Consider the following 27,383-nt stretch of genomic DNA (forward strand, 5'->3'; position numbering starts at 1 on the left):
AATAATAAAGCTGCTAGATATTTATTGGAATAAAGATCTAATTTTAAATAATCCTGTTTTGATCACCAAGTAATGCAGTGGAGGTCTTTTGGTCATTTAATTTTAACTAATTTCACTTGTTTTACAAGTAGAAAATATCACAATTGGCACTATCAGCAAATTCTTGAGTTGACTGCTTGCATTTGGTGCAAGCCATAATTTATGTTTAAATATTTGTGTTATCAATTATGACATTCTTAGTATATTCAAGAGAGGCGTAGGCAGCCATGTTGTAAAGGAGCAACATTGACGATGCCAGAGAACAAGATCAAGGAGCACACAGAAATCAACCATCACAGCAGGAAAATAATTGGCCTTCTGTGGAAGGTCAAATTGCAGATCTACACAAAGTTTAAATGTTTGGAGTTAAACATTCTTTACAAAATGTTGTCAATAGTACAATTAACTATTAATACCTGTATCATCCCAGACCTCTCCATACAAATGCCCCTTCCCCCTGCAAAATAAATTAATCTCTAACAGTTGAGGAAAGTCAGTGATGAAGTTGGTTAACAGCAGACCTGGGTATGGAAAGTTACTGCTCATCACCTAATGCCACCCTCACCCTCAATGACATCACTTTGAAGAAGCACTGAAGGTAGCAAAAGTACAGAATCCACTGTGAATGGGGGGCTTTAGTACCCAGGATTTATAATGGTTCAGTAGTAAAATGGCTAAACGCAGCAGACTACAAACCCAGTCATCCACCCTGGCTCTATTGCTAAAAATCTATGCTCTAGAAGTACAAAAATCTCCAGCTAAACTGTTTCAGTACAGATACAATACGAGCATTGATTCAACGATGTAGAACATTGCCCAGGTATGTCCTGTCCCTAAATCAGGGTCCCAAGTGTCGTGGTTGCATTTATTGTCATCAGCTGTTCCTTGCATCGATGCGTAGATGCCTACTCCAGGTCACGGGTATGACCTTGGTAGAAAATTGCACGTGACATTTTAACGTGGGGATCTTAGTGCCAGCATTGCCACACAATCTTGATGAGTTGGTGATCGGTTTTCAGTTACGTCTCAAACCATAATGACTGAGACCACCATGTCACAACAGCCACTGCTATTGTGAGAGACAGTCTTGTTTTCCTGTTCGCTGTTGAGGGCTTGTGTATTTATTTGCATTTCATGCAACAATTAATGAAGATGGAAGGAGTCACCGATACTAGCAAGAGGCATTTACTCACCAATCTGTTGGCAGGTTCCTGAAGTCCAAAACTAACTATAGCCCCGGTGCAAAAGCAGACATGAACTGAATTCCAGAGAAGAGTGACTGCATTTGTCATCAAAGCAGTATTTGACCAAATACATCATCAAGGAGTTGTAATGAAATGGAAGCCGATGGACATTGTAGAGTTTTTCCTAATGGATAGAATCATATCGAACACAAAGGTAGATGGCTGTGTTTAATTGAGGTTATTTATTTTAACCACAGCTCCATTTCATTATTCCTCAGAAAAAGCAGCAGTACCTACCTGCATGCCAAAAAGGCTTGGATAACACACAGGTTTGGACTGATTAATAATGTAGTATTTTCATTGTAAAGCTGCGGAACAATGATCATCTGCAACAGGAGAGCACTTGGTTATCAGTGCCCAGCACATTTCCTCCTCCTCATTAATGTTCTGGGGGGCCACTATTGATCAGGAACTAAACGGGACCAGCCATATGTGCTGTGGCTGCAAGAAATGATTGGGAGGTAAATATTTTGCACTAAGTGACTCACCACCTGACTCCCCAGAGCACCTCCACCATCTGCAAGGACAATCAGGAATACACTTAACTGGATGGCTGAAGCTGTAACAACATGCAGGAAGCTCAACACCAACCAGGACATAGCAATTTTCTTGACTGGCACTTCATCCATTGGTTTAAACACCACTGACACACCTTGACTACAGCAGGTATATACAGATGCACTACAGCAACTAGGTTTCTTTGGCAACATCTCTCTACCCATGACCTTCACTACCTGGATAGAAAGACAACAAGTGCAGAGGAACTTCATCTTCAAGTTCTCCATGTCAACGTGGAGAAATATCACCACATGGTCTCTGGGTCAAATGCATTGTTGGAGCACTTTCAGCACACAATGCAGCCCACCTAATGGGCAACTCAGAATGGAGGGGGAGCAAATGGAAGAGTCTGCTGTTAACAGCCTGCAACTCAGTACAACATAAATGCTGTACTATATTGAGATTATGCCTGAACTTAAATGTTAATGCAGTCAACCAAGACTTTGTTCCAAACATGGAATGGTCCATGACGAGGGTTAAAATACAATTAGAATGAGATATTTTTAGGCAGCATGGTGGCGCAGTGTTGCCTCACGGCGCTGAGGTCCCAGGTTCGATCCCAGCTCTGGGTCAGTGTCCGTGTGGTTTGCATTCTCCCCATGTTTGCATGGGTTTCGCCCCCACAACCCAAAGATGTGCAGAGTAGGTGGAGTTGCAATGCTAAATTGCTCCTAAAATGATAAAAAATGAATTGGGTACTCTAAATTTATTTATAAAAAATGAATGAGACATTTATATTTTGTTTGCCAGCACAGATTATACACTTACATATTTTGCCAATACTTTAATCTTCAAAAATCCATAATTATAACTATCAAAGCTATTTAATGGAGGATAATTTTATAATGAAAAGATTTTCAGAATAAATAGAACATATACTTGCACTTCCTTTTATGCTAGCTTTGGGTCAGTGCCACAATGTCATGGAGGTTGAAGCTCCACTTCAGAACAGTACTGAGGAGGTACTATCATTTAGATAAAATGCTAAACTAATGCTCCACTTGCCCTCAGCAAGTAAAAAAAAAAATCTCATGACACATTGGTTTTCTTGCCAATATCTATCCCCTCCACAAACATCACAAAATATTATCTGTGCATTTATTACATTGATGTTCATGGGACATTGTTGGGGGAAATATTTGCCTAAAATTATGTAAATGAAAACTACTTCAAGGGCTGTGAATGGCTTTGTAGTGACCTGAGATTATAAACACTATCATAGAGAAGGTTATTCACCTTATTGCATCTGTGCGAGTTACTTCCACCAGCTTGCTCTTTCCCCGTTTCCCTGCAACTTATTTCTTCCAAGTATTTAATTCCCTTCTGATGGGTATCTGTATGTACCACCTTATCAGGTAATGCATTCCAAATACTAATCACTTGTTGCGTTAAAAACGTTGTCACCTCTAGTTCTTTACCAATGGTCTTAAATCTGTGCCCTCTGATCTGATTATCAACCCATCAACCTTTGCAAACAACGTACCTTTTTGTACTCTGTCAAATGTGTTAATCTTGTTTATGCATGAACAAAACGTTGTTTGTATATTACAACACAAGGGAGTAAATAAAATTGGAGAAAAATATTACACCAAGGTTTTACTTTATTATAAAATTGCTTTATTGATCATAGTTTCAATACTGTATTTAGTTTCAGATGCAGTACACTGCAGAAAAAAAAACATCTTCACTTAGGCTTCTGTCATCTTTGTTTTAAACATCAACTACACTATTTACAAGTTTTCTGTATACATACACAAAAGCACCCGTCCCCTTGATATATGCTTTGTGGTGGTAGCTGTTTGATACACGAGGAAGGGGTTTAAATTGCACAGCCTGTGAGGAAACAGTGAACTGTATCCAGTCATTTTGCAATTCAGTCCAGCAAAACTACTGCTGAACCCACTGTTAGCTTTTTATCTTAAAATTTCTTATCCCTGAATATACAGAAACAAAAGCTTTTATAACAGAAAAAGGTTCACTGTAATAAATATCAAAAAAATTATACAACTGTATACAAGTTCTATTGAAACAATAAAAATAATTCCAAGTCAAAATAAAAAGAATAAAGGCGAGAATGAGGCATAACATGAGCTGATGATTAATGTTCTCATCCCGAAAGGCATTTTAAAGTATAATGGCATTTATATAAATAAAAAGCTCTGAGCAATCCCAGAATATTTAGTGCATTGTTGTTAATTAGTGCAGTTGTCTTTAACACAGTCACGACTCAGAAGGAATGAGACAGTAGTGAAATGATCAAACTGGACAGTATAGTTCTTTTGTATGGTCAATTGAACTCTAACCTATCAATAACTTCAAAAACAATATTTTCTTTTAAAGCATTTTTAAACGTGCACTGCATGAAACTATGGCATTCTCAGTATTGGCAAATAAATAAACATGGACAAAATACTCAACAAAATCTACCGAACTTAAGAAAAATGTTCTTTAAAGCATATGAAATGCATAGAATTCTTTTAAATGTTTAAAAAAACAAAATCTAGTTTTAGATTAGAGTTCTGCCTCCATATAGTTTTCCATTTTCCACCTCATTTGAGGTCTGACAAAGCAACGTCCTTCGAAGCTTTTTACTGCAGGAGTTTTAAATTCTGGATATTCTAATCCAGCCTCCAGCTGTTGCAGTAATGCATTTGGACCACAGGATGGCAGAGAGAGATTTATTCCCATTTCCATCTCCCGCACTCAAGCTAGTGCTGCCAAAGTTTCAAACTTTAGCCCCCAGTTCGAGGACCCCAGACTCAATGATGGGAACATACTTGTCTTCAATCTGAAGCAGCAGGATCGTCTTGTCTATGTGGGACCTGCTACTTGGCTCTCTGCTGCAAGGCACCCAGCGGTGAATCACCTAATTACATAGAAAAGGAAATATTAAACCGGTAGGAGACAAAAGAAATCTAGAATATTGCAGAACTTTCCATGATCAAAAGTGCAAATTATTCTGCCCAATGCTTTCATTCACCTTGAATATACTGGTTTCCAGATTAAAACAGCCTTGGAATGTCATTATTTCACCATTGTATTTAAAAAAAAATTATTTTCCCATCTCCCCATGCCATGTCAACAGAGTCCACTTTAAAGCCAGATAGGAGCATAAAAGAGGTCCCGATACCACCGATTCTCCCCAGCCACCCCCATGGGAAATTACTGGGAATCATTTAATGAGCATATTCCTCCTTCAGTACAACTGAGATTGGAGACCTCCTACACTGTGGCTTTTCAATACGGTGAAAATTAGGAGTGAAACGATTTAACTATGGGTTAATGACTTGTTTGCTGTATGGTGCCCATTGTAATTACAGTCAAATCCAGTACAGTAATCCTCTCAGTAAATGCAATTCCTGAAACTGGATCTTTGAGGGTTGTTCCAGTTGTATTGGTCAAGACTCTGTTGCAGTTCATTTGCTGTCTTAAATTGCTCCTTTTTGAACTACCCTGGGTATGGTACACACCGTCACGCTGGTGAGGCAAGGCCTGATAAGAGCACAGAGATCCGGGCACCACCTTTAAAGGGCATCCCAATCTGCACAGAAAGAACCCTCCCATTATGGACACGGGATCCCTCCCACAAGCATTGGGGCATTCCCCCTCTCACCACAAGCATCCGCATCAAGGACTCCCACCCAACAAACCGAACAGGAATCCTCCCTAGACGGTCTGCCTCGGCACTGCCAGGTTGGTGAGGTTTAGACATCCAGTGAGCGGGTGCGGGAGGTGATCATGAGGCGGGCAAGCTCACCAATTATATGTAAATGTATTAAAATTAGGCTCTTGTCCTTTGGGCATTAAGTGTATTGCGTCACTGGTGAGGGGCGTGGAAAGTTGGTAAATGAGAACTTGCCGGCGAAAATTGCAATTTGAGATATTTTGCGCCTGCATTGCCGTTTCTGCTCACAGTGGACAAGGGTGCAAAATCGGTCCAAGTGACTATTCCCTGATTTTTGCAGTGAGACACATTTTTGCAGTGATCCGACATCTAAGCTGCATAAAAGCGGCAGCTGTGGTTGGAAGGAAAACCTTTCTCTTAGCACATGGCCCATGTACATTGGGACTGTAAAGTAATTTTGTTAAGTGTTTGTGGCACAATCAGAATTGGAGAGGTGCATATAACCCAGCTCTGTACTCTGGAGCTCACAGTGAAAAACATGCATCTGTTCCTCTGTATTGTCTGTCAGGACAGAGCAGACAGTATCTTCTGTACTCACACGCTGTAAATAGGCTGTCACGTACCTATCAAGCAATTTGAATACAGTCTACTCTAAGCAGCAGGGTCAACATTCTAACTAAAAACCCTTATTGAAACTTAGCTTGAAGAATACCAACACTGCAAATGACAAAGAACATAGATTGCAATAGATTCAAACAAGGAACACATCCTAGTGTTAAGTAATATAAATGCTAGAGCTGCAGTGCTTAGAGAGCTACAATCTTCATGTGTAGTTCTCCCATTTTTATCCCACTTTTCACTGCCACTCTAATAATCAAGGCCCATTTGAGGCGAGAGATGCATAATTCTGTAACCCTTGGTTCAGTGGTTCTTACCTGAATGTCAAAGGTTGGGGATTCAACGCCATTCTAAAGACTTCTGCACAGGGCTAAATCGCTGACTTTGAAAGCAGACCAAGGCAGGCCAGCAGCACGGTTCAATTCCCATACACGCCACCCCGAACAGGCGCCGGAATGTGACGACTAGGGGCTTTTCACAGTAACTTAATTTGAAGCCTACTTGTGACAAGCCATTTTCATTTCATTTCTGCGCATAATCTTGGTTTGTATGTTAGCACTGAAAGGTGTGTTGCACTGTCAGTGATGTAGTGGCAAGTCTTTCAGATGAGACATTAACCCGAGGCCCTGTGCTGACATAAAATGGAGATGGTGGGATGGTTGTAATGCCATCGGACTAGGAATCCAGAGGCCTAGATTAATGCTCTGGGGGAATTGGGTTCAAATCACACCATAGCTGCTGGTGCCACCACCTAAATGGGAAAGGCGCTGATACAGGCTCTGATTTGTTTCATTTAATTCTTGTTTTTTTTTTACTTAAAATTTTTTTTATTCTCCTTTTTCACATTTTCTTCACAATTTACACCCACCAACAAACAGTAAGAAGTCTTACAACACCAGGTTAAAGTCCAACAGGTTTGTTTCAAACACGAGCTTTCGGAGCACTGCTCCTTCCTCAGGTGAATCAGTGCAACAAACAGTAAACAGGAACGAATACAATGTCAATCCTCTTATTAACAACAATGATCCCATCCTCCCACCAACCCCCAAACAACAGCCTGCCTGACAACATAAACATCAAATAAAAAACCAAAAAGGAATCAAGAAACGCCCATAGTCACCATTAATATAGCCATAGAACATAGAACAGTACAGCACAGAACAGGCCCTTCAGCCCTCGATGTTGTGCCGAACAATGATCACCCCACTTAAACCCACGTAACCCGTATACCCGTAACCCAACAATCCCCCCATTAACCTTACACTACGGGCAATTTAGCATGGCCAATCCACCTAACCCGCACATCTTTGGACTGTGGGAGGAAACCGGAGCACCCGGAGGAAACCCACGCGCACACGGGGAGGACGTGCAGACTCCACACAGACAGTGACCCAGCCGGGAATCGAACCTGGGACCCTGGAGCTGTGAAGCATTGATGCTAACCACCATGCTACCGTGAGGCCCCTCCATGATGTGGAGATGTTGGCATTGGACTGGGGTGAGCACAGTAAGAAGTCTTACAGCACCAGGTTAAAGTCCAACAGGTTTGTTTCAAACACGAGCTTTCGGAGCACTGCTCCTTCTTCAGGTGAACACCTGAGGAAGGAGCAGTGCTCCGAAAGCTAGTGATTCAAAACAAGCCTGTTGGACTTTAACCTGGTGTTCTAAGACTTCTTACCATTAATATATATATAGTCCACCCCTCCCAACCCCGCTAATATTCAAGGCCATCCAATCCCCGAAAGTACAATGAATGACACCCATGAATTGTGAACCACGCCTCTACCCCCTCTCCCAGACTCCTCCCCTCCACTTCCTCTCGAAAACACCTCACCCAGTATCGGTCCCCATCCCCAACTTTTCACCCCTCCTAGGCTCATCAAAACCTGTTCTACCAGACTCTGATGGCCGCAGCCCCTCCCCCCACTACACTCCTGTTCACTGGCCAGCTTAAACCAGCCATGTGGAGGCCCCTGTCCGGGCCTCACTCCCCATCAATCCCCTTTCTCCTGGCCGATCACAGGGTAACAAAGAAATCCCCTTCAACACACAGCCTCAGTGTAAACTCACAAAGCCCAAAGAACCACGGTAGCATTGTGGATAGCGCAATTGCTTCACAGCTCCAGGGTCCCAATTCCGGCTTGGATCACTGTGCGGAGTCTGTACATCCTCCCTGTGTGTGCGTGGGTTTCCTCTGGGTGCTCCGGTTTCCTCCCACAGTCCAAAGATGTGCAGGTTAGGTGGATTGGCCATGATAAATTGCCCTTAGTGTCCAAAATTGCCCTTAGTGTTGGGTGGGGTTACTGGGTTATGGGGATAGGGTGGAGGGTTGACCTTGGGTAGGGTGCTCTTTCCAAGAGCCGGTGCAGACTCGATGGGCCAAATGGACTCCTTCTGCACTGTACACTCTATGAACCATCATTACAAAGGAAAATCCCAACTCTTACCTTGTCCAAATAGACAACGTTGACTCATTCAGCACATATACCAAAATGCAGTGAAAAAATAAAGCTACATACACTCCTGCAAACACCCTACCCTCAGTACAAGACCAATCCTCAGTCCCATTTCTCAATCCTGCCCCAGTCCTCCTGCCTTCAGAAACACCTTCGCCGCTTTCAACTTCTCAAAATAAAAGTCTTTGGATTTGTAGGTCACCCTCAACTTAGCTGGGTATATTATGCCGCATTGCACCCTGCTGTTATACTGTGCCGTCTTCACTCGGTCGAAGGTCCGGATTGGTTGTGTTTACCCCCCCCCCCCCCCCCCCATGGAGGATCCTGGTGGTTGTGTGGCTCTGTCTTGGTTGTGCTGTAGTGAGGGTGTGCATCATGACCCCCCCCCCCCCCCCCCCCCCCCGCTCTTCTTTCATTATGCAAAGAGACACAAACCACAATCTGCGCCAATTGTTTGAATGTTTGTTGGTCTTCCCGACGTCTATGTGCAATAATGATCATTCTGTGCTAACTAGATTTTGGGGATTTGTTGCATCTTGTGGTTAAATATGAAATGTCCCTTAGAACTCATGTCTTCACAAATTCTTTTGTAGTAATTCTTTTTCATTGTTTTGGGGTTAAAGTATGTTTTGGTGCATACCCGAACAGGGAGCGAAAGTCTTATCCTAAATTTTCCTTGACTGCGTGAGCAATCATGACACATGAAGGGGTGCACCATTTTACCTCAATTTCATGGCTTTATCCTCTTCTCCCCCATTCGCTAGCTTATCCAGCCATTATTTTTCCTGGTATAAACAGTGGCACCAAGTTTAATGATACTGAACTAACTGCATTGACATTTTCCTGTCTTTCTCTGTACCCATGTTGCTGAAGTATTTATACTGTGCCAGTTTTGAAGACTTCTTGTGTTATTTGTAAAAGTGGAAAAACTTGAATAAAAGCATATTAATAAAAAAAGTAACTAATAATAATAATCTTCATTATCACAAGTAGGCTTACATTAACACTGCAATGAGGTTACTGTGAAAAGCCCCTAGTCGCCACATCTGGCGCCTGTTCGGGTACACTGAGGGAGAATTCAGAATGTTCAATTCACCTAAGAAGCATGTCGTTTGGGACTTGTGGGGGGAAACCGGAGCACCCGGAGGAAACCCACGCAGACACAGGGAGAAAGTGCAGACTCCGCACAGACAGTGACCCAAGCCGGGAATCGAACCTGGGGACCTGGCGGTGTGAAACAACAGTAATAACCACCATGTTATCCTGCTGTGAAACATTTGGCTACCACTATTTACTAAGGCTATTTGCATCACTAACATTAACTGAGAGTTTTCATTTGAATCATTCATTATACTTGTATTCATCACCATACTGAACTTCACTTTCTATTACATCTGAATTAACAATAGTTGTATTCTTCTTTAGCCTCCCTGGCGCCCCCAGCGATTCTCCCCCCCCCTCCCAACCCCGCTCGGAAAAATCGCCGCTCGCCGTTTTTCACGGTGAACGGCGATTCTCCGAGTTTGATGGGCCGGGCAGTCGGCCCTTCACGCCCATTTCATCACGGCAGCAACCACGCCTGGTCGCTGCATTCGTGAAACAGGCGCCAGATGCCCGTTTGGGGCATCTAGGGGCCCGATTTGGACGGGAGCACCGCGACTGTGCTCGGGAGGGGACAGGCCTGCGATCGGTGCCCACCGATCGTCGGGCTAGCGTCCAAAACGGACGCACTCTTTCCCCTCCGCCGCCCGGCAAGATCAAGCCGCCACGTCTTGCCGGGCGGCGGTGGAGAAAGACGGCACTGCGCATGCGCGGGTTCGTGCCGTCTGCGCGCTGATGTCATCCGCGTATCCGCGGGTTGGAACCGGCAACCCGCGCATGACATCAGAAAAGCGCCGTTTCCGCGTCATTTCCGGTGCGACGAGGTCGCGGCCGGGAACGACGGGGGCCCACTCCTAGCCCCCGGGGTGGGGGTGAGTTAGGTGCGGGGAGCGGGCCCCAAGGCCGTCGTGAAGCTCGGCCGATTTCACGACGGCCATCTCGATTTTTATCGGGAGCGGAGAATACCGCCCATATGATCTGTCTGAGACAATCGCGTACAACAACTTTTACACCAATTCTCACTCCACTCCTTGAGCGCTGATTTTTGAATTCTGTGTGCCACATTAACAGTTACACGAACACTTAAGAGGGATGCTTCATTCATCAAAAAAAGGAAGAATAATTGATGGACATAAGAGCTTACATAGCCTTCCATGCCCTCTTGAGGGCTCCAATCTTTCCAGCTGATCCGACCAGCTCGCATTCGGATTGCTTCATCTGGCCAGTAAAGCTCTCTCCTCTTGGACATATTGATGGCTTCCATGACTTGGCCAGTGTCAATTATCTACAAATAAACAAGAAAAAACACTGTCATTCCGAACTGGTAAACATTTTTCACAAGGTTAGAACCCAAACTGAAAATCCATTCATTTTAGAACATAGAATATACAGTGCAGAAGGAGGCCATTTGGCACATCGAGTCTGCACCACCCACTTAAGCCCTTCCTTCCACCCTAACCCCATAACCCAACAACCCCGCCTAACCTTTTTGGTCACTAAGGGCAATTTAGCATGGCCAATCCACCTAAACTGCACATCTTTGGATTGTGGGAGGAAACCGGAGCACCCGGATGAAACCCATGCAGACACGGGGAGAACATGCAGACTCAGCACAGACAGTGACCCAGCTGGGAATCGAACCTGGGACCCTGGTGCTGTGAAGCCACAGTGCTAGCTACGTGTGCTACCGTGCTGCCCAATTTCAATTCTTCTGTGCTATTCTTCTTCAGTTCTCAGCCAGAAGGCATGTCCAACCCACAGCACCATGTCCATCACAGGTAGAGCAAGGAAGCAAGTTCTAAATCCACCTCAGCTGGAATGGGGATCGAATCTTGCACTGTTGGCACCAATCGAACCCCCCCCCCCCCCCCCCCCCCCAAGGACTCCAGTTTGCTCGGGCAGCATACACTGGAGCTATGGATAGCGATGGTAGAGGTTCCAATTTTTTCTACCACAAGACTGACCAGGAATCTTTCCCACTCTGACCACTAGCTATCGTCATATGCGTGAAGGATTTACTCAACCTGGTTGGTTCCATTATGAATCCACCTTCCTTGGCCATCAAGTCCTGGGAGTGAGACATGAACCTTTAACTTCTGGCTTGGAGACGGGGATGCTACCTAATGCACCACAAGATCTCCTCCCGTTTATATTCGCAACTGCAAATTTCCATGATGAATTCAGGCTGACAAAAATGCCAACTTAGTTCTGACGTTCTACTATAACAGTCTTTACCATGTTTTGTATGATAGGATATTGAATTTATCTTTGTACCATAACATTTGGCCCTAAGCTGTATGTTTATTAAACTGAGTCCAGTGTGGAAAATTAATTCCACCATTTCTGATGGCTTTCTCCTTCTAGGTGGTAGAAAATCATGTATTTCAAAGGTACTGTTCAAGGAGCCTTGGCAAGAGTGCTTGTAGAGCGTACACATTTTTGCCACCGCATCGGTAGTAGGAGTGAATATTTAAAGTGGTGAATTGGTGCCAATCAAGCAGCTGTTTTGTCCTGGAAGGCGTAGAGGGTCTTGAGTGTCGGGGCTACATTCATCCAGGCAAGTGGACAGTATTCTATCACACTTCTGATTTGTGCCTTATAGAGGGACAGACTTTTAGGGATTCAAGACGAGTTACTCGCCATAGGATTCCCAGCTTCTGACCTGCTCTTGCAGCCACAGTATTTATAATAATAATCTTTATTAGTGTCATAAGTAGGCTTACATTACACTGCAATGAAGCTACTGTGAAAAGCACCAAGTCGCCACACTCGGGCGTCTGTTCGAGTAAACAGAGAATTCAGAATGTCCAATTCACCTAACAAGCACGACTTTCGGGACTTGTGGGAGGAAATGGGAGTACCCGGAGGAAACCCACACAGACACGGAAGAACGTGCAGACTCCGACAGTGACCGAAGCTGGGAATCGAACCCGGATCCCTGCCGCAGTGAAGCAACAGTGCTAACCACTGATACGGTGCTATTTGGCTGGTTCAGTTAAGTTTCTGGTTAATGGTAATTACTTGGATGTTGATAGCGGGAAAACTTAACAATGGTAATGCTGTTGAAAATCACGGAGAAAAGGTCTCTGTTGAGGTAGTTATTTCCTGGCACTTTGCCACATTTATCAGCCCAAGCCTGAATGTCGTCCAGGTCTTGCTGCATATCAACACAAATTGCTACAGTATGAGTGATTGCAAATTGTGCATTGTGCAGTCATCAGTGAACTTCCCCACTTCTGACCTTCTGATGGAGGGAAAATCATTGATGAAATAGCACAGTATGGTTGGGCTTGGGACACTACCCTGAGGAACTCCTGCAATGTTGTCCCATTACTGAGATGATTGGCCTCCAACAACCACAAACCATCTTCCTCTGTGCTAGGGTATGAATCCAGCCAGCAGAAAGTTTCCTCCCCAATTCCCATTGACTTCAATTTTGCTCATGCTCCTTGATATAACACACAGTCCAATGTTGCTTTGATGTCAAGAGCAGTCATTCACCTCACCTATTGAGTTCAGCTTTTTGGTTCATGTTAGGGTCAAGACTGAGGTCAGGAGCAGTGTAGCTTGACAGAACCCAAACTAAGCATCGATGGGCAGGTTATTACTGAGTAAATGTTATTGATAGCACTGTCAATGGCACTTTCCATCACTTCGCTGATTTTCAGTAAACTAACTGGCCGAGTCTGATTTGTCCTTTTTGTGCACAAGATATTCCTGGGCAATTTTCTGCATTGTCAGGTAGAAGCCAGTGCTGTAACTGTACTGGAACAGCTTGGCTAGGGGTGCAGATAGTTCTGGAGCACAAATCTTCAGTAATATAGCTGGGATGAAAACTGGCAGAATAGATTTAGATTCACCTACATGATGTAGGGCTGACAAAGATACTCATACTTTCTTTCAGGTCTGCTGATTACATATTTTTCTCCATTAATTTTGGACGCAGTCTTTCACCCTCCATTTCTCTCTAATATTCAGAACTTATGTCTCCAACTCCTCTGCATGACTGACCTACTATTTCAGTCACTTAGCAGAGATCACCATGTCTTATCGAAAAAATTACAGCAGTAACTGGGTTCAGAAATTTTTTTTTACTTGCACCATAGTGTAGGAGTGCTTTATGTTGCTCCCCTAGACCCATTCTAACAACGGAATAATGATTTTTATGCCATTGTTTCCTTCAGTGATAGAACCTCCCCATCAGAATAAGTGGTGCAGCCCATTCATCCAACCAGCAACATGGTGCCTCACATGGGAAATGAGGGGAGACACACTGGGCACAACAGTGTGGTATCTATATACCTAAACTGCACACCCTGCTGGCAATCATAGGCTACGTTACAGTGGCTAATTTGAAAGATTATATTCTGCTTCCTCCAACAGTTTTATAATGCAAATGCAGTTTAAGTTAATGAATGGTGTTGTTAGGAATTTGAGTCCTTGTATTCGGCCACAGTGAGCTCTGTAATTGTTGATGATTCAATGAGTTAATTAGCATCAAGAAATGCACTGTCACCTATTTTATATTTTGTTTTATGGCAAACAGGTGTGACTAGGTTGATCCAAGGTATAGAGGATTTCCTTATGAGGAGAGGTTTAGCTCATTGGAGTTTAGGAGAATGAAAGGAAAACTTATTGAGACAAATAGAATTCTCAGGGTAGATGCGGAGGTTGTTTCTCCTTGTGGGAGAGTCCAGGACCAGAGGGTACAATGTCAGAGTAAGGAGTCACCATTTAAGACAGAGATGAGGAGTAATTTTGTGGAACCATAGAATCCCTACAGTTCAGGAGGAGGCCATTCTGCCCATCAAGTTTGTACCGACCCTCTAAAACAGCACCCTACCGAGGCCCATCCCTGTCCTATCCCCGTAGCCCCACCTAACCTGGACATCTTCAGACTCTAAGAAACAATTTAGCATGGCCAATCCATCTAACTTGTTCATCTTTGGACTGTGGGAGAAAACCGGAACACCTGGAGGTAACCCATGAAGATTCAAAGAGAAAGTACGAAATACAGTCACCCAAGGCCGAGATTGAACCTGGATCTCGTGCGCTTTGAGGCAGGAAAGGGTAGTGAATCTGAGGAATTCTTCACAGCAGAGGGCTGTAGAGGCTGGGTCGTTAAGTGTAATCAAGGCTGAGATAGACATTTTAAATCAGTAAGCGAATCAAGGGTTATGCGGATAAGGTGGGTAAAGTGGAGTTGAGGATTATCACACCAGATCAGTCTACATTGAATGGCAGAGTAGATTAGACGAATGGCCTACTTCTGCTCTTACATCTTATGGTCTTAGCTCCAATAATTTTGTCTCAAGTTCTTTAAAAGGATACCGTGGAAGCTTGTGGGTCATAATTTAAAAAATAAATTTAGTTTACCCAATTGTTTTTTTTCCAATTTAGCGTGGCTAATCCAGCTACCCTGCACATCTTTAGGTTGGGGGGTGAGACCCACGCAGACACAGGAAGACTTTATAAATTTAGAGTATCCAACTTTTTTTTCCAATTTAAGGGCAATTTAGCATGGCCAATCCACCTAACCTGCACATCTTTGGGTTGTGGGGGCGAAACCCACACAGAAACGGGGAGAACGTGCAAACTCCACACGGACAGTGACCCAAGGCCGGGATTCGAACCTGGGTCCTCAGCGCCGTAGGCAGCAATGCTAACCACTGTGCCACCGTGCTGCCCTAGACATGGGAAGAATGTGCAATCTCCACACGGACAGTGACCGGGGGCCGGGATTGAACGTGAGTCTTCAGCGCCATGAGACAGTAGTGCTAACCACTGTGCCACCATGCTACCCTGTGGGTCACACATTAACAGTTAAATTAATGTTCCCATTTACTTCAAGCTGCAGATACTAAAAGATAATGTACCAATTATCAATGTACATTAATGTACCAATAGCACTGTGGCTTCACAGCACCAGGGTCCCAGTTTCGATTCCCCGCTGGGTCACTGTCTGTGTGGAATCTGCACGTTCTCCCCATGTCTGCGTGGGTTTCCTCCGGGTACTCCGGTTTCCTCCCACAGTCCAAAGACTGTGTTAGGTGGATTGGCCACTCTAAATTTCTCTTAGTGTCCAAAAAAGGTTAGGAGGGATTATTGGGTTATGGGGATAGGGTGGAAGTGAGGGCTTAAGTGGGTCAGTGCAGACTCAATGGGCCGAATGGCCTCCTTTTGCACCGTATGTTCTGTGAGGCAACAGCACAAGTACAGCTCCTTCCACTGTCAAGGCTCACATGCCACCAGCCAGTGATAATGTAAACACAATTAGTACTGCGCTGTTTGGGGTTCTTGAGTTGGCTCCCATGGCTCAGAGGCCACTTATCTTTGGGCTTAATTTGGAAGCTGCTCTGGAGTGGCTTCCTTGGGTGGCTTTAAGATACATCTCATTTAAATGTAGGAAACACAACAGAAAATGTTTACTCTTGTGTCAATTCATCTCCAGCTTGTGTGGAATCCAACATTACGTAATGAGTACGTACCTGGACTCTGTAGTTAATTTCCTCCTTCTTGGCAGGTGTGTTAAATGCTGTGCTTGAGTTGCTGCCTGGCTGAATGTCTACACTGGTGACTCCTTCTGCTCCGAGAAGTCCTGCCAATGTGTTGCGTTTGCAGATGGGAATGCTCTGGCTGGAGCTGCTGGAAGAGGGCAGGCCACACTGTATACTCAGAGCGCCCGCCTGGCTTGATGGTTCTATCTGGTTCACCATGGACAGTCGGGACTGGATTGAGCTGGGCAGGTTTCGCAAAGACAACTGGCTGGTGGATGAACGGCGACATGGCACAAGGCCAGTGGCAGATGTCCGTAAGGAAGAGTGACGGGTGTTGTATCGATATGAAGACTGGCTGGCTACTGAGGCACGTGCTGGGGAATGTCTGACGAGGCTGGATTGCACTGAGTGGCTGCTGTGGCTGGTGCCTGTTGAAATCAAAAACAAATAACTCTTTGTACAATAAAAACAGAAAGTGCTGGAAAAACACAGCATGTCGAGGAGCATCTGTGAAGAGAGAAAAGCAATTAATGTTTTCAGTCCAATATAACTCTTCATCAGAACTCTTCTTTCACCTTGGGCCTCAACCAGATTCTTTTAAATAATGGTACTATGTTCAAACATTTTAAATCATGGCAATGTGATAATGCACAATTACGTTTACCTCTTAATGTTGTAATAAACCACTTGCTAACTATTAATTACAAATAATTTCAAGCAATTATCCTTTCGGGAACAGTGCCTTTTTGCATTCGTGTCCAATAATAAATTCAAACCCAACCAAACAGAGATGGTGTTGAACAAATGATAAGGTGAAAATTACTTTTTTTTTAAAAACTTGCTTTCACTAATCCACAATGCCACCCTCAGAAAATGATTGAAATTAGGAGGAGGAAAGACCCTCTGGGTTTCTTTCCACCACACAACTGTAAAGGAAATCCGGAGGGTATGGAGTCTGATTCAAACTCCCTCTTAAAGCTGTAATAAACAAATAAATGCAAATGATAGTTAATTCTGTCAATCCTATTCCCTGTCTGTGCCTCGCAGAGACACATGTTCCACTTCAAAAACAAATCAATGAAATCTTTTCATCAATAAATCACTTAAAATTTATCCTGCAGCTTTTCTTCAAACCATTTTGAAAAGCGATTTTGGGAGAGACAGAGAAATATTTCAATGCTACTGATGTATCTTGGAAATTGTACACACTGTATTTTGTTCAGGCTTCAGCACCCGCCTTGTGCTCAAAGAATATCAGGTCAAAGCCCATGTTTTGAGAGAAGCTGAAGACTTTGTGAAAATTATAATTAAATAATTGATAGACTAACCTTCCTGCTCTCCAATGCCTCAAAGTTTAAATTCATGGCAATGTTTTTAAATCCCTCCATGCCCTTGTCTCTCTCAATCATTTTAACCTCCAGCAACATTACACAGCTCCAAAAGTCTCTTTCCCTCTGACTTCACCTTCTGCGCATCCTTCTCCCTCTTAGTCCAATTATTTGTGGCCACTTAGGGCCCATGTTCTAAATTTCTCTCCCTGAACAACACTGCCTCTCCACCTCCTTCCCTGCTTTAGCATCCTTCCTTAAAAGCTATAATACTTCTTCTTCAATCTTTTAATCATCCTTTCTTTTCGTTATTCATTCATGGGATGTCGGCTTAGTTGGCTGGGCCAGCATTTATTGCTCATCCTGATTTGCCCGTTTTTTTTAAAGAGTCAGCCATATTGCTGTGGTTCTGGAGTCACATGTAGGTCAGACTGAAAAAAAATGAAAATGAAAGTCGCTTAGGCTTCAAATGAAGTTACTGTGAAAAGCCCCTAGTCGCCACATTCCGGCGCCTATTCTGGGAGGCTGGTACAGGAATTGAATCGTGCTGCTGGCCTGCCTTGGTCTGCTTTCAAAGCCAGCGATTTAGCCCTGTGCTAAACAGCCCCTTACCCCAGACTGGGTAAGGATGGCAGATCTCCTTCACTAAAAGGCATTCGTGAACCAGATGTGTATTTTACAACAATCGATGATGGCTTTATTGTCATTATTTTATTGAATTCTTTTTACTGAATTTAAATTTCACCATCTGCAATGTTGGAGTTTGCACCCGGGTCCCCAGAGCATTACCCTGGGTCCAGTGATGATACCGCTATGCCAACACCTCCCCCGAATACCTCAAGCTCTGCAGTCAGTTTCTCCTTAGATCTTTATGAAGCACTGTGCGATTTTTTTTTTTTTTTGCTACATTAAAAGCCCTATAAAAATGTTCTTCTTGTAAAAATATGACATAGGCAGCGAGGATAATTTGTGCAGGAAATGCAAGCTGTAAGCAAGATTTTAAATAGATATTTAGAATAGAAATATTATTAATTTCCTTAAAACAAAAGAATATAATCTAGTTATTGAACTGATAAGACAATTACTCCCCTTTTTATCTCCTTCACAAGCTGCAGCAAATGTTGCCATTTTGTTATTTATTTGATGCAATCCCACTTCCAAGACTGATCTTAGTTTGTTGTTTTTTTAATATCCCTCAGCAGGTTGCCGTAGCTTCTTAAATATTCATAGCTGCTGGTCTTATTCCAAATTAAATTGGCTGTCAAATCTATAAATGGACGAATTACAAAATCTGCATATCTTTCAGATTGTATGCTCATCTCCCTCTGAAGCCTATTACTAGAGAAAGACTGCCTTGTATTGATATAACACTTTTCAAGGCCACATGAAGTCTCTCAAGACTTTTATAGCCAATTTTTGAAGTGGTTACTGCTGTAAATACAGGAAATATGGCAACCAATTTGTGCATAGCAAGGTCCCACATACATCAATAAGATATTGGATCAGAAAATCTGCTTTGGTGATGTCGGCTGAAGGGTACATATTGGTCAGGAGACTCGGAGAACTCCCCAGTTCTGGTTCAAAATAGCACAATGGGATCATTTACGTTCACCTGGGAGGGCAGTCAGGGCCTCAGTTGCTCGTTGATATTTCTTGCTGACAAACTTGTGTTGGAACCCGAACACACAATCTTTTATAACGGGTGAGAGTGCAACCCACTGAGTTGAAGTTAATATCAAAGACATAAAAGTAAATTCTGAAACACATCGAACAATACTGAGTGTACAGTAGAGGTTTCATTTTAATTTGTCATGCCTGATTTGAAGGGTCTAAAGCAAAATTAATGGTTTGATGTTCATGAAAATGCCTTGTGAATATGTCAGTCAATGCGTGGTCTTAAAATTGAGCTGCATCAAGAGCTTCTAAAAGATCCAGCCAATTCAGTGTCCTCTGACAGCTCACTGCTTAGCAGATCTGCAATGGACCATCAGAAGAAACCAAACCCATCATTAATGGTACAGCACTGAGTATTGGACTGATACGAACTTACAATTATGAATCAGTCTTAAAAAGAATACGCCAAATATAATATAGAACATAACCTTACCCAATATGGGTGGGTTTGTGATTGGAGGTTGGAGACCTGCTCCAGGTCCATATCCAGCTGGTCCAGAGCCTCCATGGGAAGTACTACTTTGAGACTCATTTGCAGTTACATTATTACTGGCACTGGAGACTCCACCCACATCCGAATCCTCAATATTTCCACCACTGTTACAACCGGCACCGCATCCTTTCCGTAACCTGAAGAGGACAGATAGAAACAGTTAGAGTGTGTGGCTACTTGTGTAAAGTTCAAGTGAGAGCATGTCACCTTCTGACAGGGGAGCACTAAACTCCAGGACAGTGGCAGATTAGTTTAATGAGCTATTTCCTACAACTCACAGATATACCCGTGATAACTGAGGTACCTGTGCAGAACTCGAGAACAAAAACTGGCGCATATTTGCTATTCCTACCGTGTTTTGCTAACCTCATGTTGCATCAGTCTTTATGTTCCTTCACTTGTTCTCATTGGAAACCTACTTTGCACCATTTAGTGACAATATATAAAGTGACGAGACAATTTCTGCCACATTTGAACACATACTTATCGCATAGCAAACGGTCTTCTAATTTTCTCTATTATTTTCCAAAGGCCTGGCATTGTCTAAGGCCTTGGTCAGGTAAACTAATGTGGTGTAGAGGTCCATGTTCTGTTATTGGCAATTCTTCTACAGCTGTCTACCCGCAACACGATATTTGTAGTTCCTCGACCTTTTCTGAAATCGCACTAACTCTCTGGCAGGAAACCCTAGTCGGGTTGTTGCACTAAGCGGTTCAGAAAGATTCTGGCAAAGATCTTGCTGACAATGGAGAGGAGGAAGATTCCTCTATGATTGTCGCAAGATTGGCGAGTTCTTTTTTGCTTGTACAGGTGGACATTTTGCATTTTTGTGGGATGTATTCTTGCTCCCACAAAGACTGGAAGAACTCAGGGAGCTTTGTGATGAGGCACTGACCTCCAGCCTTGTAGACCTCAGCTGGGTTAGCATCAGCTTCAGAAGCTTTGCTGTTGATTGTGTTCATCATTTCTAAGAGGGTTGGAGGATCCTCAAGACAGCAGTTGACGACAGCTTGTTGATTGTTCCTTCACTGATGGATGAAGGCTGATTGACGATGTGGTTAAAGTGCTCCATCCATCTTTCTAGAATTTGGGCTTATTCTGTGAGTGGTATTGACCCATCAAGCACCGAGGATTGATGATGAACCAATAGACTGGGCCTGCATTATTCAGAGCATCACAGAATCTCTTCCAATCTTGTTCTTTGCATATGACTGATGTTCATCTTCTTTCCGATCAAATGTTTTGCATCTCTCTGAGCTTGCACTGGACAGTCATGTGGATGTTTGGTTGGCATCACGCTTGGATAGTGATGACCTGTCACTGAACCCTGTATGGGTGAGGTTTCTGCTGCAGTAGATTTGAGATCTTCTTGTTGTTTGCATTAAACCAATCTTGATGCTGGGTGAAGATGGAGACCAATACAGGATGAACCATTCCAAAGAATGCACGGTGAGCCCACGTGTGGGAGGTGTAACCTCTCCCTTACACCCATCAGGTCAGTACAGACAGGCTGGATACATACTAAACTTCATCCCTTACATCTGTGATACAGGTGTGCAGCCTATCCACAGAGGAACGCATCAAAATTATATTGCCAGTTTACAGCAAAACAGTAGAAGCAATTTGTACCGATATCATGCGATCCTCAATAAGAGTTCAATAGGAGTTCAAATCATTATCCAGTACCAAGTTAGTGGAAAAAGAGATACTATCCCACAGTCAAACCCAATTTTGTTTTGGATACGAAAAACATATCTTCAAGCATATAGTTAATCACCTTGAACTGTCCAAAACAGAGAGCAGAATGAGAGGCAACCAGCTCTGCTAGGTGGGCCATACGTTCGCATGCCTGACACGAGACTCAGGAAACAAGCGTGCTACCCGGAGCTTTGACACAGCAAGTGAGCCCCAGGAAAACAGAGGGCACCCTTAAAGCCTCTTTGAAAAAGTGCAACAACCATATCAACACCTGGGAATCCCCAGCCCAAGACCGCCCAAAGTTGAGGAAAAGCATTTGGGAAGGAGCTGAACACCTTGAGTTTCATTAACGAGATCAAGCTGAAGCAGTATTTAAAATTAGGAAGGACAAAGATTGAAAGAACCTTTTCCACTTTGTAGAGGGGTCAATAACCAGGGGCATAGATTTAAGGTAGGTGGCCGGGAGATTGAGATGGGATTTAAGGAAAAACATATTCGCCCAGTGGGTGGTGGGAATCTGTAACTCACTGCCTGAAAAGGTGGTAGAGGGAGAACCCTCACAACATTTAAGCAGCATTTAGATGAGCACTTGAAACAGCATAGCATAAATGGCTACGGACGGGGCAGCACGGTTGTGCAGTGGTTAGCACTGGGACTACGGCTGAGGACCCGGGTTCGAATCCTGGCCCTGGGTCACTGTCCGTGTGAAGTTTGCACATTCTCCCCGTGTCTGCGTGGGTTTCACCCCCACAACCCAAGATGTACAGGGTAGGTGGATTGGCCATGCTAAATTGCCCCTTAATTGGAAAAAAAAATAATTGGGTACTCTAAATTTATTTTAAAAAAGAAATTTAAAAAATAATAAATGGCTACGGACCAAGTGCAGGAAAATGGGATTAGAATAAATAGGTGAGATGGCCGGCACAGACGCAAAGGGTCTCTTTTTGTGCTGTAAAACTCCACGACTCTATAAAGATATAAGGTCGCGCATTGGACTGTTCAGTTACCTAAGAACTAATTTTTAGTGTGGAAGTAAGTTATCCTCGACTCTGAGGTACTGCCTAAGATGAAGTACATTCATCAATGGATTAAATGGATGAAACATATTTCCACTCAGGTACTCAAGTATCAAACATTTGCAGGTCAAGGAGAACTTGGTAAATTGGAGTGAAACTTTGAAATTGCGTTTTGAAATGAAAATAAATATTTATCTAGCCCAAGAGGTGGTAACATCATATTCAACTGGACACAATCTTTTATCCAACTTCTATATCTATCATCAATAACAAGCTGAGTTTAGTCACTTTTCTTACTTAATATTTTCAGTTGCTGAACAAAAGTATATTAAAGAAAAACAAAATACTGTGGATGATGGAAATCGGAGTACATTAAACATTTTTTTGAAACTAAAGTTACATTTTTAGAGAAGCAGTGTCGACACTTACCTGTGCCATGTAGACACAATAAAATTTCGTATGTTTGTGATACTTATGGGTCCTCCCAGGATGGTTTTTAGCTGCTCGTGCGTATCAGAGTAGGTCGTTGTGAGTGGCGAAACATAAATCGGGTAACCAATTGGCTGGTCACACGAAGAGTTTATCATGTTCCTTAAGGCTTGTTTTGCATTTTGGATACTCCCTCGTTCTGGATTGCGGTTCCGCAGGAAGACCAGCTCCTGCTGCTGTCCGGCCCACAATCCCCGGACACATTCCTTGTTCACCTGCACAAACATGTGGACAAACGTGTGAAAAACTATAGCAGGGAGTTCACTCATTAATGCTTTCCATCCTCCTTTAATTCTTCATTTTAGCTTCCACGTGACTTGTGCTGCAGGTCAGCAGCTATTTGGACACTTTTGGAACGAGTGCCAATATATATGTTGCACAACTCTCCGTGTTCTGAATCTCATAGCACTTACATATAAGTGTACATCCATACAGGTGCCCATGGAACTGCTGGTATGAAATTCAGGGTAGTCAGAGCTCAAGAAGTATAGCTACAGTAGTATTAACCGACCCACATAATATTGTGCAAGTTAGCTCGAGCAGTCAGCTATCACTAGTAAGTGGTATTCTTTATGGTGACTGTGACAAATCTTCATTGGTGACATATAGCTAGAGTCTAATTGGTTGAAACCACCATCAGTACAAGAAACACTAATACAAAAGCAAAATACTGCAGATACCGGCTCAACACAACGGAACCTCACATGCTCAATTTAAAAAAAATCTTTAGAGGGACTTAACAAAATTCAAATGTTTGAAGTGATTTATTGAAATGAACGAGCCGTAGGCTTAAGGAAGACTACACAAGCTGTGCAGATCATGTCAAAGAGCATTAGACACTAACTGCACTGTCCTGCACACGGGTTACCGATCTTTGCAAACATGTGCAACTTCTGTCTTTCCCCATTAAAATTTTTAAAAACGTATTTTCCTCAGGAGGAAGCTCTCAATAAACGATGGGCCTTGAAGAATAATGTAGTTTTCTATTCTGCTTTTTTATTGGGTTTTGTGGAGTTTTGTCTGTGAAGCTAGCCTGCCAGTTCAAAGCACCATCATCCTTTTATATCGGGGGTAATAATATATTCTGATTTCTTTGCTTATAATCAATACAACTAAAGATTTTTAAAAAAAATTGAGCATGTGAGGTTCCGTTGTGTTGAGCTGGTATCTGCAGTATTTTGCTTTTGTATTAGTGTTTCTTGTACTGCACATGTTTGCAAAGATCTTTTACTGATAAATGAACACTGACTGATATACAAGAATGGCACTTGCGGATCAGTTCACTGCCGAAGCCAACTATTACTTCTACAACAACTACTTGAATTTATATAGCATCTTTAAAGTAGTAAAATGTCCCAAGGCACTTTCAGGCACATCATCAAATAAAACTTGACACTGAGCCACATAATGCAAAATTAGGGCAAAGGCTTGATCTAAGAGATAGCTTTTAAGGAATTTCTTAAAGGAGGAGAATTGGGAACAGAGAACGTGACAGGTTTAGGGAGGGAATCCCAGAGCTTAGGCCCTTGTGCTGGAGCCATAGACATTAATGGTGGAGCCATTAAAATTGGGGATGCCCGTGATATCAAAGAGTGTCTGCTTTTGGGGGAGGATGATCGGTTAGAGGTTGTGGTCCACGTTGGTACCTTAGGTCGGAAAGGGGTTGAAGTCTTGATGGCAGATTTGAGAGGACTGGGAAGGAGATTGAAAATCACGCCCTCTGAAGCAGTAATCTCAGGATCTTGTCAGTCCCACATGCTAGCGAACACAGAAAGATGAGAATTGCGTGATTGAACAGGAGGCTGGAAAACTGGTGTCGGAGGGAGGGCATCAGATTTATGAGGCATTGGACCAGTTCTGGGGAAGATGGGACCTGTACAAGCCAGACAGCCTACATCTGAACAGGACAGGGACAAATATTCTCGCAGAGAGATTTGTGTAGTGGACATGGAATATCAGTGAATGACTCTGAAAGCTAGAGGAACAGGCTAAAAGGTGGACAGCTCAGGAATTTGGCAGTGTTAAAGGTATATATATTCATTGGAGTATAGCAAATAAAGCCGATCAGATAGACATATGGCAGCATGCTATTATTGCTATAATGGAAACTTGGCTTTAAGAGGGGCAAAAAGGGCAGCTCAACTTCCCTGTTTATAGAGTTTTCAGGCAGGATAGAGCAGGGCATAAAAAGATCGGGGTGTAGCATTATTGGTTAAATATTTAATTACAGATGTGAGGAAGGATGATATAAAAACAAAGAGTCAAATGAAGCCATATAAGTTGAGCTCAGAAATAAAAAAGGGCAGCCACACTGCTAGGAGTGTACTACAGACACCCAAATAGTGGGAGTTGGAAAGCAAATATGTAGACATATTTCGGAGCGCAAAAACAATAGGGCAGTAATAGATGGGGACTTTAATTACTCTAACATCAATTGGGATACGAACAGTGTGAAGGGCTACAGAGGGCACAAAATGTTTTGAAGATAATTTCTTTAGCCAGCACGTAACAAGCCCAATGAGAGCGGGCGCAGTTCTAGATTTAGTCTTGGGACATGAAGCTGGGCAAGTGGGTAAAGTAGCAGTGGGGGACCATTTTGGAGATAGTGACCATACTAGGTCTTCCTGGGGACAGTAAACCAGCTGCTCAAAAGCAATATACTTTGGTTGTGACATCATGACACAAAGTCATTACATATCCTAACTTGTCTGTACTGACATGATGATGTCTCCACTTTGAGCATACTTCTTGGACAAAATATCACAGTGAGTTTGTACAATGAGGTATGGTGGCCCCCACAGTGCAGATAATGTGCAGAAAACCTGCTGCACATTTACAAAATTGAATAGTAAAGTAAGTAAAGTCGCCATAGTCTCAGATGATAGGCTGCTTTCCCCTTTGTGAAGGAGAGCTGTCTGGTGGTGATTTAACCTGAGGATCACCACACCTCAGGTGAGGGGCAAGGTTGAGAAGGTGGAGCCTTCATGAATAACCTCAGTGGGGACGGGGATTGAACCCGTGTTGTTGGTCTCGCTCTGCTGCACGAACCAGCTGACCAGCCAACTGAGCTAAACCAGGCCACATTTGACAAAAATTTATGTAAGGAAGTGGCACATTTAGCTCACTCTCCCAAAGACTATGCTGCAATTTATAATATAACAGAAGAATAAGACCATTGCCAGTGAGAATTGGAGCAGAGGGGACAAAGGCATCTTTTTTTAATATAACAAAACTCATACATCCATTAATTGGCCAAGATTCTAGACTGGTGTGAATTTTAAGGTGGTTTTACACTGCTAGAAACATTGTCAAAAGCAAACAAGGAACAGTACTGGCGTCAAAAGCATTCTGATATAAATCTGGCTTTGGAGAGCTGATTGCATCAAACACCTAACTTTTTGTGACTTTTGTAAGCTGCCAGTTGAAAAGGAAACAACAGAATTCCTTCCATTTTAGCAATCGGAATTGCGAGTCTTGATTGAGAATAATGGCAGGAAGAAGAGTAAATGGGAGAGGACGACATATGAATGTTATTGTTGGAGTTTCAACCCATTTTCTACCAATTCTGTAAATGTGAAATAACTTTAGGCCAATGCTGAGTGTCAAGTTTAGAGCTGCTGGTTTGCTGATCACTGAAAGCCACTGTGTTTCTGGTTATTGAGGGCTACTGATTTAATGATTACAGAGGACAACTCTTCATTGCTTTACTCTGGTTTCCTTCCTGATACACCACATGAAGGACTGCACAAACACAGTCTCTATCTTTGTCACCACAGGATAGATGAATGTCATATAGGCTGTACTGTTTCAAGCCAGTAACTTTGACCATAAAATACAATTATAAATTAATGGCATCTGCAAAGTTCATGAGCTACATTCTATCACCTGGGCTACCAGCAAGGTCTTATGGTGCATATGTGTAAATACTACATGCCAAGGTGTGAAACTTAAAATGAATAATTTACAGATTAAAACTGACTTTCTGGGCAGTACACGGCTAAGGGCAATCAACCTTTATAAGGTCCAAAATTATTCCAAACAACTAATACAATAATGCAACCTTGAAGCAATATACCTTAATGACTCGGAAGCTGAGATATCGTTTATTCAGCATAATGATTTTATATTCATTGGTCCCGTCATCCATTACATGTCGCAATGCCAACAGCGAGGGAGAGTTGGACAGCACTGCACTTCGCCAGGCTGGATCTCCTTCATGAGCTATGACTAAGTTCTGCTCATGGGACGTTATGGCATCAAACAACACTGCAGGATCATCGTATTCATCCGGTGAGGTGAAGTGATCCTGAAAACACAAATAGACCAAACATAAGGAAACACTTTGATTTTGTGAATCTCTGAAATTATAAAATGGTTAATAATAAAGTTAGAATTGAAAAAAAAACAGCAAAGTCCAGGAAGACAATTTTGTTTCCCAGCTTCCCAGGTACAACAAGTAATTGAGGCAAATGTAAAATGTTGGCCTTTATTGCAAGAAAGACAGAGCATAACAGTAGGGAAGTCTTACTACAACTACATACCATTGC

At 42.9% G+C, this 27,383-nt stretch overlaps 1 protein-coding gene across 6 annotated transcripts in view; it reads right to left on the reverse strand.

Moving 5' to 3' along the window:
- Window positions 1–3,424: 3,424 nt before the first annotated feature.
- Window positions 3,425–27,383, reverse strand: part of pcnx1 (pecanex 1) — a 356,856-nt gene continuing 332,897 nt past the window's right edge. For all 6 annotated transcript variants that reach the window (XM_038784415.1, XM_038784439.1, XM_038784431.1 and 3 more), the window contains 6 exons: window positions 26,912–27,142; window positions 22,777–23,051; window positions 19,574–19,770; window positions 16,130–16,566; window positions 10,786–10,926; window positions 3,425–4,707 (listed from right to left, as the gene is read on the reverse strand). In XM_038784415.1, the coding sequence (XP_038640343.1) occupies window positions 4,567–4,707; window positions 10,786–10,926; window positions 16,130–16,566; window positions 19,574–19,770; window positions 22,777–23,051; window positions 26,912–27,142 (1,422 nt within the window). In that variant the 3' untranslated portion in view covers window positions 3,425–4,566. The remainder of the gene's footprint in view (window positions 4,708–10,785; window positions 10,927–16,129; window positions 16,567–19,573; window positions 19,771–22,776; window positions 23,052–26,911; window positions 27,143–27,383) is intronic.

The sequence above is a fragment of the Scyliorhinus canicula genome, chromosome 2 (assembly GCF_902713615.1).
Source record: "Scyliorhinus canicula chromosome 2, sScyCan1.1, whole genome shotgun sequence".
In the NCBI taxonomy this organism is placed as follows: Eukaryota; Metazoa; Chordata; class Chondrichthyes; order Carcharhiniformes; family Scyliorhinidae; genus Scyliorhinus; species Scyliorhinus canicula.